Source organism: Frankliniella occidentalis, unplaced genomic scaffold (assembly GCF_000697945.3).
Source record: "Frankliniella occidentalis isolate FOCC.00 unplaced genomic scaffold, Focc_3.1 Scaffold88, whole genome shotgun sequence".
Taxonomy (NCBI): Eukaryota; Metazoa; Arthropoda; class Insecta; order Thysanoptera; family Thripidae; genus Frankliniella; species Frankliniella occidentalis.
This window is the reverse complement of record NW_026267217.1, coordinates 813,107-824,403: the sequence shown is the minus strand read 5'-3', so window position 1 is coordinate 824,403 and position 11,297 is coordinate 813,107. Positions and strand designations below refer to the sequence as shown.

General features: G+C 55.6%; 2 protein-coding genes across 5 annotated transcripts in view; one reads left to right on the top strand and one right to left on the bottom strand.

Moving 5' to 3' along the window:
- The window catches only part of LOC113205886 (uncharacterized), a 46,217-nt gene that overhangs the window by 8,260 nt on the left and 26,660 nt on the right, over positions 1–11,297 (bottom strand). For 3 of the 4 annotated variants that reach the window (XM_052269293.1, XM_026421670.2, XM_052269292.1), the window contains exons 2-3: positions 3,614–3,723; positions 595–709 (exon numbers count right to left, since the gene is read on the bottom strand). In XM_052269293.1, the coding sequence (XP_052125253.1) occupies positions 595–709; positions 3,614–3,723 (225 nt within the window). Of the gene's footprint in view, positions 1–594; positions 710–2,881; positions 2,991–3,613; positions 3,724–11,297 lie in introns of those variants that run through there. The other variant, XM_052269294.1, reaches the window with a different exon arrangement.
- LOC113205890 (balbiani ring protein 3-like) lies at positions 9,482–11,297 on the top strand. Its single transcript, XM_026421676.2, has 3 exons — positions 9,482–9,654; positions 9,723–10,025; positions 10,099–11,297. Exons 1-3 carry the CDS (start codon positions 9,517–9,519, stop codon positions 10,420–10,422), a joined length of 765 nt encoding a protein of 254 aa, XP_026277461.2. The 5' UTR covers positions 9,482–9,516; the 3' UTR covers positions 10,423–11,297.

Here is an 11,297-nt window from a genome sequence, read left to right as displayed (position 1 = left end):
TTTTGAAAACGTCCATTCAAAAAATCATTCAAATTCCGATATTAGCTTTATTTCTGGACGAATCATTATCTGAAGACCATTTTTGATTTTTCCATAAAAAGTCATGTTTTGACCAACTTTTCATGAAATATGGCACAGGCAAAAATAAAAAATGCTCGAATACCGAAAAGGACTTCATTTCTGGACGAATCATGGTCTGGAGAGCATTCTTGGTTTTTTCAGAGAAAAAATATTTTTTTAGTCATTTTTTCCAAAATGCGACCCTCCATTTAGACCCCTAAATATCAAATTGGGCACGAACTTTTTGCGGCAATCTTTAAGTACCCAGTCAACCTTGAAAACCCCAAAGTTTGAGCCGATTCGGGAATTTACACTTGTATGACTCCCCTGAGAAGTGAAAAGGGCGTAAGTCCGCGGACTTTCCCAATTAAACTTGCGCCCTTCTTACTTTTCAGCAGCAGTGAGTGAGGGAACGGCATAGGGTCTCGGGTCTCATCTTGCATGCGTTACTGCACCTTCTTACAGTGATTCACACGACTCTGCTCTCGGCGGAAAGTTGACACAACTGCAGTCGCTTAAGATCAGAGAACTTACCCTTTGTCGACGCACCGCTTCAGCTCTGTGGCGAACACGCAGAACTCCCCGAAGGTGAGGTAGTTGGGCGTGCTCCGGTGGGCGCACTGCTGGGCGCACCGCAGCATCTCCAACACTGAAACGGGAGGAGAAGTCACATCTCAATAAAATAAAGAGAAAGAAAAAAACAACAACCAACTCGTTGCTGAAAGGCATGTCGATAAGCGATGTGAGATTGTGCGGTGCTGAGAGGGACGCTATCGCCAGCGATCTAAGTTTAGCAGTGAGCTCAGCGAAAGTGATGTGATGAACGGGGTGAACAAAAGCCACGGAACAGATCGTTTCATAACAAACGCGATCGGAGACGACAAAAAGGGCGCTTCCGAAGCGCGGAGAAGAGGTCGACGGTGGGGAAAACACGGTTTGAATGACATGCCAAGTCGCATCGGGATCAAGCCAGTCCCTGACCCACGCCAACCCGCGACGCGCCCCGCTCAGGCCGCATCAGCACAGGCATCATCTGTCTTCGGGGAAGCGAGTGCGGGCACGAGAGAAAGAGTCAACAGCGGAGGGGGGGGGGAGGGGAGAGGGCAAGGAGGGCGAAGACAGAATGGGGGGAGAAGAGAGAAGGGAGAGTGGAGAAAGAAGGGAGAGGAGAAAGAAAGGAGAGGAGAAAGAAAGGAGAGGAGAACGAAGAGAGGAGAAAGAAAGGAGAGGAGAAAGAAGAGAGAGGAGAAAGAAGGGAGAGGAGAAAGAAGGGAGAGGAGAAGGAAGGGAGAGGAGAAGGAAGGGAGAGGAGAAGGAAGGGAGAGGAGAAGGAAGGGAGAGAAGAAAGAAGAGAGGAGAAAGAAGGGGGAGGAGAAACAAGGGGGAGAAAAGAGAGGGAGAAAGAGGGAAGGGAAGGAGGGTCCCGTGGGTCCGGTCCGGTGCTGCCGCCCACGAGCCCCTGGAAGGGCAGGGTAGGCCGCCCGGCCACGCCCCCGCCCGACGGGACGGTATCCTCTCCTCCGCAGGCGCCCTCCCCTCGCCGAGCGACGCCTCGCCTCCTGGGGGACTCAGACGGTGCACACATACACGAGGTCGGGTCACGGTCACCACAACACGCAGGTGTCCGAAGACCTGTAGGGTGTCTCAGCGCAGCAGTGGTATATGGCGCCCGCGGATCACCACCAGTAATCTCCCTATCGCTGTTCGCACTCCAACGCAGCGCGGCGCGGTGCTGCGCGGTGTCGACGGCCCCTCCGCCCCGCGCGCACGCGCCGCAGATTAGTCCCAACACCGGAACTTTATCGACAAAAGAGCGCAAATCTACGATAACCAGCAAACCGGAGAGACTATGAGAGACCAACAGTGTGCTGCGCTGAGCACTCGTGACCGTAGGCAGACTGTTGAATAAGTGTGCCTGGCAAGTACTCTGTTGGACTTTCAGTGAGTTTAGCAGCACACCCCAAATTACCGGAAAGCATAGCATTATAGATCAGTGAGACCAACAGCAGCTCGACAGCAGCCGATCGATCTTACCTTACCGTCATCTCAAATCGCCAAGAATGAACCCGAGATCAATCGTAGACCTTACATTCCTATCCGCCATTTACCAAATTCAAATTAAAACTTTACACACACACACAAAGGCATCCCAAAGAAACGAACTGATGTGTGTCAGACTAGGACAGGTACAGGAGGGTAGGAGCGGGCTTGCTCACCGCTGACCCCCCCCCCCCCCTTTCCCCTTTTCCCCTCGCTCCGCGCCCACACAGGCCAGCGCCTTCCGCGAAGCGAAAATGAAGCAGAGGAAAAAGCTCTGGCCGAATAATAATCATGCTGATGATGCAGAGGCAACTGACGCAATATTCTTTTTGTTCCGACCAGCTGCGTCCGGGGAGTGGCGTCGCGTGGCGTCGCGTGGCGTCGCGTGGCCGCCCCCACGGCTGCGTGTTTACTGTTTACTATTTGCTCGGTACGGTTTGAAACAACCGCTCACGGGTGGCACGTGCAGAGGGAAGCAGGAAGAGCGGTGCAAGCGAGCTGGTAATGAGAGAGACCAGAGTCGCCAAGAGAGCAGGGAAAAAGTGAGGGCAATGGTTTCATCCCTATCTCATCGCAAAAATGGTGTGATAACTTTTTATCACACATTTGTGATGATTAAAAAGTTCACATTTTTGTGGCAATTATTTTTTCCCACATACTTTTTACCGCAAAAATAAAATAATCAAAAAGTTATCGTGCCCTTTAGCATTATGAGGATCGCAAACCTTCAGTAAGAGTATCAGTATCGCTAAACAGATTCCTCTGTGCCCTACGAACTCACCCGGCCGCTGGGTGCAGCCACACTCCACGCAGCAGAGCTCGGCGTGCAGGCGCAGCAGGCCCAGGTGGGTCCGGCAGCGGCGGACGGCGGTCATCGCGGTCGTCGACGGGGTATGACTGCCGGGCGCGGCCCGCGAACTCGACTTATAGTCGGGGACCGCCGCCTGCTATCGGGGCGCACGTGAGGGGCGCCCGGGCCCCGCACCCCAACCTACCCTAACCAGGCACGCGCCACGGGGCGAAACATCATTGCGACCGTCGGGCCACCGCGACGCTTTGCCGTTCGGCCAGCATTTCAAATCGTTGGACATCCCGTGTCACTGCACTGAAAGCCGGACACCAAGCAGGACAAAGTGTCCTTGGTTCATATCGACAGCGTTCGTTCGAACGCAGACATTATTGTTTTGGCGTGCGGGTGTGCGCCACGGAGCGGATCTGGCGCACAACGGTCTACCCCAGATTAACCCCCGGGTCATCCTCGTGTACTCCCCCCCCTTTTTGGAGCACACTTGCAACTTGTCTCGCAAGAGATATGTTCGACGAGCAAAAGCTCTCATTTCGCGAGTTGCACCACTTTACGCATGCACACGTCAACTTGCGAGTCTTGCGAGTAACAGGCAGGCAGCGCCCAGGCAGCGGATAAGCTATCAGCGCAGTGTTGGGTTGGGGGCGGTATGGTGGGTGGTCACCACCTCACACCCTCTAGCGAGCGGCAAGAGGGGGAACTACTCACCTTCCGACTTGGAAGGGTAGAGCTGCATGTCGTTGAAGAGCTGTTGAACTTTCTCCGAAGGTATGAAGGCGTTGGCCCCGACTCTGCCCGACCACGCAGAGTACAGCTCCCTGGAATCAGAGCAAAAACCGACAGAGGTCAGCGACTTGCGATGGAGTCATACATCTATCATTTGCACACACAGCGGCAGGCGCAGGGCAGGCCCTCGTGGGGCCCGGCCACGCCCGAGGAGTGGACCCCGCGCGATCCTCGAGCACAGCGTCAGTACCCCGCGCGCGCTCACATACCCCGCGGCCAGAGGACGACGCGGATCCCTTCCGACGAGGATCAAAAGAAATCACACTGCAAGAGGTAGTTGAGAACCAAGTGTTTTGTGATGACTGTGTTGTTGTTGACAAACAACAGCGTTGTTTGACAACAATAAAACTGTTCAGAAACAGAGCAGACTTTGTCTCTTCAATTCAAAAAACAAGTTATTTTACAACACTTGGTGTAACCACACAGTAAGCACTTCAGAACGGCCATTGTCCTTATTTTAGTAAGCTAGTTGTTCTTATAAAAAGTTGTTGCCCGACAGCATAAGTCGCAGTGAAAGAAATTACAACAAATTTGCGGACGGTTTGGCCACAGACCCCGGAAAATTTCGGAGTCATTCTGTACCGCACGAACCCGTGCGGCGAACTTGCCTACCGTCTCTCTCCATGGCGCCTTACGGCCCCTTGCAAGTAGGCAACACGCCCACACGCCTGCACGCGAACATGGCATAACCACCACATTCGCCGGGGTCTGTTGTCATCCTACTCGCATGGCGAGCGACGGCAGTCAAGCCTGCCCGCGGAAAAAAAGAGGACGGCGCAGATCACCCATCCTGTATCCTGAGTCAGCAAAAGATTCGCTCCAGCAACTACATTTAAGGGTAATTTCGTCTCATCACAGCCAAAAGCGAGATCAGTCCGCATCTTTTTTTTCATCATTGTGCGAGGAAATGGGCCTGGCTCGTGGATAGAATCCTTCCCTTTTCCTTTCAACGCGCGATAGAGACCATACGCGCATGGTCGCGGCATTCAGGAACTGCGGTTCGAGTGCACTCCGCGCATGCCTGCTCCCGGCCAGGCGCCCGGCGCCCGAACCTCGCCACCGCATGGAAAGCAGCTCGAGCAGAGGCAGGCGCTAAGTGACAACCACGGCCCGCCTGTCCACCCCACCACCAACGCATTGGCACGAGGAGGGCCGAGCGGAGGGGAGGGGGGAGTAGCGCGAAACTTATCGCCAGTTTCGCGAAGCAGGCCCGTTTTTCCGAGAAGCGGCTCGATGCCGTCCGGCGCGGTGTCCGCGATTAGACGGCGGGGCACGTGTGTGGTAGTGTGCGAGTGTGCGTGTGCGTGTGCGTGTGCGAGTGTGCGTGTGCGCGTGTGCGTGTGCGCGTGGGCGTGCCGTGCAGACCACCGTCCTACACAATATCAGAAGCCAAACACCACGGTCGGACACACACGTAAATAAAATTAATGTGATAACAATTGTTATTACTATTATTGCTGCATTGATCAATTAATAATTGTTACTAGTACACGTTACTACTATTACTGTTATCGCTACTGCTCATCGGCGCGGCAAGAGCCCAAGGGGACAGCAGGGCGGCTGGACGGACGTCCCCCCTGGTCCCGCACCCCCCAAGCACAGAGCGGCCCCCCTTGGGCCGATCAGAGCGGCCGTGACGTCACACGCCGAACCCGGCCGTGATGTCACCTGGCGGCGGCGCGGCAGCGGCGTGTTGGCAGAGGCGCCCGCTCCGCGACTCCGCCGGGCCCGGCCACCACCAGCGCCGGTGGCGTAGCAGCGTAGCAGCAGAGCAGAGTGTGTACGGAAAAAACTGAATTAAGTTGTCAAAACCAATAAATTAGGTAACTTTGGGATAGACAAGAAATTCGCTGTGGCAGCTAAGAGTTGGTTGCCACAGCTCCTGCAGCAACAGCTTCGCTGTGGCAACCAACTCTTGACTGTGGCAAGGCACCTAACTACACATATTAGCTGCCACAGCGACTTTGTAACTATCCATCCCCAAATCAGCCAATTTTTTTTAGTCCTGAGGACCAATTCTCTCTCCCCCCCCCCCCCCTGTGCCGAGCAGGGGCGTGCAGAGGTGTCGGGTGAAAGGAGGCTAATTAATGCGGCGATATCATCGCGAGGCGCGCGGCGCTGGCTCCGTGGGCCGCTGTGGCCGCGGGCGGTGCGCGCGCCGCGCTACACCACGCCCCGCCACGCCCCGCCCCGCCCGGCCCCGCCACGCCCCCAGACCACACGCCGGCATCCTCGCCAGGGTCATTGCCACGCGGCACGGGGAACACCGAGCCGAGTAAGGCCCCACTGGGATTTAGGGGCGGAGACATTTTCCACACGCGTAAGATTGTCGAAAAAGTTACACGAAGCGGCATGGTAAAACTGCGCGAAAGATATTTTGCACTATTCATCACCTTGATTTCCTGCGATATGTGAGAAATGTGTTGTTCGTAAATTCGTAAATTGAAGAATCGTCCAAGTATCTTTTTTCCCAAAAGTTACGGGAGCTTGGCGCCTGCGAGACGCAGGGTAGGCCACCCCGCAAGACACGCATGCACTACGGGCGAGATGTTGCCTACCCACCAGGCGGTACGAGAGCCTGAAGAGGAAAGAGGAAGGCTTGTAACAGCGCACGACGGACCTACCGGGTGTATCTTTGAATTAGTTTCTTAATCGGAAATTGTGAAAGCGTAGAAAATGTACAGACATGTTTACAGCGGAGGTGTGCAGGGATTGCGTGGAGGGTGCGTGATGTCGCGGGCTGGTGTTGGACACGAGTTGCTGGTGGAACCCTCCTGCTCATGGAGCCGCGGGGACGGCCGCCCCCGCCGGCGGCATGGTGGACAAGGAATGCCACGCTGCTCTGCTGGCGCGAGTGGGGCCGCGGATGGGCGTGGGCGGGCGGCAGGGTGAAAACTAATGACCTTAGCGTATGTTCAGCTTCACGGCGTTAGAAAAAACAAAACAAAAAAAAACATTAACGCTAACGTGAGAGACATGCGGCCTCGAGCGCAGCGGCTGGCCAAAACCTGGAACGCCGCCACAACCGAGCGACCTGGTGCTATATGGGAGACGGTGAGAAGAGGGTGAGGGGAGGGGGGTCTCTTAACACTGTGGCAGTCTTAGGGACTGTCTTGGGGGCTGCCTCAAAATAACCAAAGAGCATATGAAAACTTGAGCAATACATTTCCCGGGGCGTGACTGCTAGGCAAGGCGTGTGCCTCAGGCCGTCTCTAGCCCGTTGTATCAGTTCCTGTACCAGTCGCCCGGGCTGATAACACACTGCCGCGTCGAACAGAACAGGCGTCGATCCTGCTTTGTCGCTCAAGCGCTGAACTCCTTGAGGAAGTCCAGTCACCCGAGCTGATTCCCAACGCATATGCCATATTCCTGACGCATGTCGAGGAAATCTGGCCGGGTGTTTGGTTTCTGCACCAGTCGCCCCGGCTAGTACGCGCCAACTCAACGCCGTATCGCAGCTCCAAAAGCAATATAGATCAGTCGAGCAGTCCGGCAGTCCTCAGCAGCGCGACGCAGCGGCAGCAGCAGCCCGACACTAGCGCTCTACACGGAGAAGACAGTCTTGTCCGTGCCAAACGTTTTGGGCGCACTGAACGCTCCAAGAACAAGAGCTCCGTTGCCTGTCTTCGTCCAGGATGTTGCTCTACGCGGTGCTGGCCACCGCCCTGGCCTGCCCGTGCCCGCCGGCGCCCGCCGGCTCAGAGGTGTGCGGCTCGGACCTCGTGACGTACGACAGCCAGTGCCACCTGGAGTGCGCCGCCGTGCAAGGTGAGTCCATAGCAATGCCTGACAGTGGTCTGGAGGCGACTGCCCCGCCGTGACCACGCCAGGGGTCCGGGTGAGTGGCTGAGGCTTGACTTCGATCCCCCCGACTTTACGCGTCTAACGATACATACCAATGGATCCAGTCCGCCTGTCTGAACGGCACTAGGCCGTGGTGGCGCGGGCGCACACGCGAAGCCCGCCGCAGCCGCGCTCCAATAAAAATACTTAAGGCCACTGCTTTTCAACGCTTAACGCTGGACAACGTTTACTTTAAACAGCTGTAACTAACGACATTTCTACTTGACGACAGTACAAGCTGATGAAACCACGCATCGTCTGCTAATTAATCCACTGGGCTAAGAAGGAGACAGTCCTCCCGACCAGGCCACAAAGCCCCGACCCAGTGCAGCGGTGGCGTGGCGGCGCGCTGTCTGCCAAACACACACCGCCCGGCCAGCTCTGTGCTACATCTAGGAAGAGGGAGGGGGAGGGGGACTTTGTCTTCTGGTAGAGGCAGTCATAGGGGCTGAGGACTGAAAAGTTGTAGCAACCACCGTATGGTTACTTCCACGGGACAACAATAAAATATGGTTGAGGCAACAACAGCACAGGATTATCAACCAAAAATACGTTTTCACCACTAGCAGATCGTTGTCTCAACCATATAGTATGGCTATCCCTGAAGAAATTATGGTTGCTACAACTTCTCTTTTTCTGGGTATGTTGACCGAGGGGGAAATCACTTGCGAAATAGTTCGTACACCTTCCCCCGAAATAGTCCGAAATAAAGGCGAAATAGAGGCGAAATAGAGCGAAATAGAGCGAAATAAAGACGAAATAGACGCGAAATAGTCGGTGAAATAGTCGCGAAATACCCCTGAAATACTCCGAAATAGCGCGAAATAGCCTGAAATAACCCGAAATAGGCGGGAAATAGCCGAAATGGCAGGAGAAATAACCGAAATGGTAGGAGAAATACTACGAAATAGTCCGTACGCTACGAACCCTAGTGATTTCCCCCTCGATGTTGACCACTTCACTAACCAGAGCAACACGCCCGCGTATCTGAACACCTCCCTGTAGCGAAGGTCCACTGTAAGTTGCTTGATCTGAAGCCTTGACCACTCACTCGATCGACTTCTACAAGGTAGATGTACGCCAGACCACGTCTCGCGTAACAGGCTTCGCGATACCTCACGAAACACTGTTACGCTGCGACGCGCCTGGCATACACCTACCTTGGCCTGCGGCGCTGACACCCGAGTCAGGTAGTGCAAAAATGTGCACAAAGATACGGGCCTCCGGCCCGTCACTTCGACTAATCATGCAGGGTTGTACATTTTTTCGCTTATTTTCGTCAAAAACACCCTCTAGCGCCTCAACGGTTTGAGCTAGAGCAAAACGGATTAAATTTTCGCCCGTAGGGCTCTACTTTGATGAGTTACCCCTTAGGACACCATAAAAAAAATATTTTTAAAAAACGTCATTTTTGGTACCTGTTGTTTTTGATTTTTTTAAAATCCAATTTTTGAGCTAGAAAGCTCATCCTCGAACTCGATCTATCTTTTCATGATACAAAACGACCCTGAAAATCCCAGGTCGCTCGCTCAATTCGTTTTCGAGTTTTCGTGCGGACAGATACACAGACAGACACACAGACACACAGACACACAGACACACAGACAGACAGACAGAAAAAGTTTTTTCCGACCAGACGGAGTAATAGGCTTCGCTAATCGCTCAGCCAATAACTCCGCAGGCCTCTCCCTGAAGCACCCCGGGCCGTGCTCGGCCTCCGAGTGGGACGTGTGTTACGAAGAGCACCATGTGAGTCTCTTGCTCTGTGCCCGCGGCAGGCCGACGCCCCTCCCCGCTGACCCGCCCCGTTGTTGCAGTGCGACGATCTGGCCGACTGCGGCTGCGGCAAGGGCGATTACTCTTCAGACTGCTCCACTATGTGCCTGCGGAACTGTGGCTGCGGCTGCGGCGGGTACCCACCGGGCGGCCAGGACGTGGGCCTGTGGGAGGAGTGCTACAACAGGAGGGGGTGCGGGCAGTGTATGGATCCCTGCAGAGGGGAGGAGTGTGAGGATCAGTGCCGGCTGGAATGGTACAAGTGCGACTGCGAGTGCCTACAACAGGCGTATCCAGCCCCGCAGAGGAAGCGCAACTGGACAGCATGCCTCGAGCGACGTCAGGTGAGTCCCGGTGCCCCGCGGGTAGGCCGACACCCTCCCCGAGCTGATTGACCCGTCCCGTGTTGCAGTGCCACAACACGACCTGCGGCGAGTGCACAGGAGCTGGTACCTTCTGCGACAAGAGGTGTAAGAGGAGGTGTGAGTGCAACTGCGCTGGCTGGCCCCGGCGGGACTTGAGCGGCGAGTGGGAGGAGTGCTTCATCGGCACGCAGACCTGCGAGCAGGCACACTCAGCTTGTGTGAGAGAGTGCGGCGACCAGGACGACTGCAAAGACAAGTGCTACATGGACTTGCTGGACTGCTCGTGCGCGTGCCGCACTGCCGAGGAGGAGGAGTGGCGGCTGTGGGACGAGTGTAAGGAGAAGAGCGAGGTGAGTGCAGGAGCGCGTGCTCCGAGGCAGGCCGGCACCCTCCTCCCCGCTGACTGTCCGCCCTGTGTTGCAGGGGGAGTGCAAGAAGGAGCGCTGTGAGTGCGACGAGCTCGACGGGGAGTGCTCAAATAGATGCAAGCGTAACTGCCTGTGCGGCTGCCTCGGTATCACCGCAGACAGACTGGACGACTCGGTGCAGCAGTGCCAGATCGACAACAAGTGCCAAACTACACGCGAAGACTGTCTAAAAGACTGCGACAAAGCCAGCGACAAAGCCAAACGCAAAAAATGCAAGCACGCGTGCATCCTAACCACGGAGAAGTGTAACTGTGAGTGCGCCCGGAGCCGCCCGCCAAAGAGAGTCGAAATAATCCAGCACTGCAACTACCTCTCTTAGGATCTGTAGGAACAGCCCAGTGCTGCGGGTTTGCCTACCCGCTCCGCCGGTGAGGTAAGCAAACCCGGGACGGTACACAGACATGTCGCGGTGTTTCATCTCCAGGAAACCATTAAATTACCAAAACTATCTCCTGCTGGTCAGAGCATAAATGTGTGCATTACATCGAGGGAAAAGGGGGGGAGGGACTGAGCTGAGCGCAGCTGTGCGGCCTGCCCAATACCGTCACCACACTCATGCGAACCCCTTCTGAAGAATAGGGGGGGGGGCACGGTTCCTCCTTCTGGTAGAGACAGTCTTTGGGACCTGTCTGTCTACAAATTTGTTTCCACTCTGCGCACCTTTCTACATGGAATGAGAACACACCCTGCGACTGGCCCTGAAGAAACAGTCACCACCGCCTCCAATGATGGCGACGAGCGCGTCGGGGGCCTCGGCCAGGGCGGCGGGGACCAGCGGGGACGTGCCCCCGGAAGGGTGTCGGGCGCGGCTCGGCGGCAGCGGAAATATCCGCGATGCGTGTCGTGTGCCCGAGCACAACAAATGGCCCGCGCGGTCCTGGCCCGCCGCCAAGGTCGGCCCGAGTCGGGGGAGGGTCAACCCAAATGTGGCCTAGAAAAGAGAGAATAAGCCGCGGCGGGCGCCACTGACCCGGGCAAGCGAGCCGCGCCAATGGGATCGAGTTCAGGGTCCGCACTCGCCTCGCAAGCACCGGGGGCGGGCGGCAGGCCGCGAGGCGGGTGCACACAGACCGACACAGAAAAACGGCAAGCCCTCCAAAACCACACCTACAGATTTTTTTTAAATCCGAAATTTTTCCGTAAAAATTGGTAACTTTTCCAGAAAAAAATCGAAAAAATATGTAATATTTCCAG

Excerpts from the sequence above, each read along its gene's own strand:
- LOC113205890 (XM_026421676.2), top strand. The coding sequence starts at position 9,517 with ATGGATCCCTGCAGAGGGGAGGAGTGTGAGGATCAGTGCCGGCTGGAA. Across the intron at positions 9,655-9,722 it reads CATGCCTCGAGCGACGTCAG|TGCCACAACACGACCTGCGG; the intron begins GTGAGTCCCGGT and ends CCCGTGTTGCAG. Across the intron at positions 10,026-10,098 it reads AGTGTAAGGAGAAGAGCGAG|GGGGAGTGCAAGAAGGAGCG; the intron begins GTGAGTGCAGGA and ends CCTGTGTTGCAG.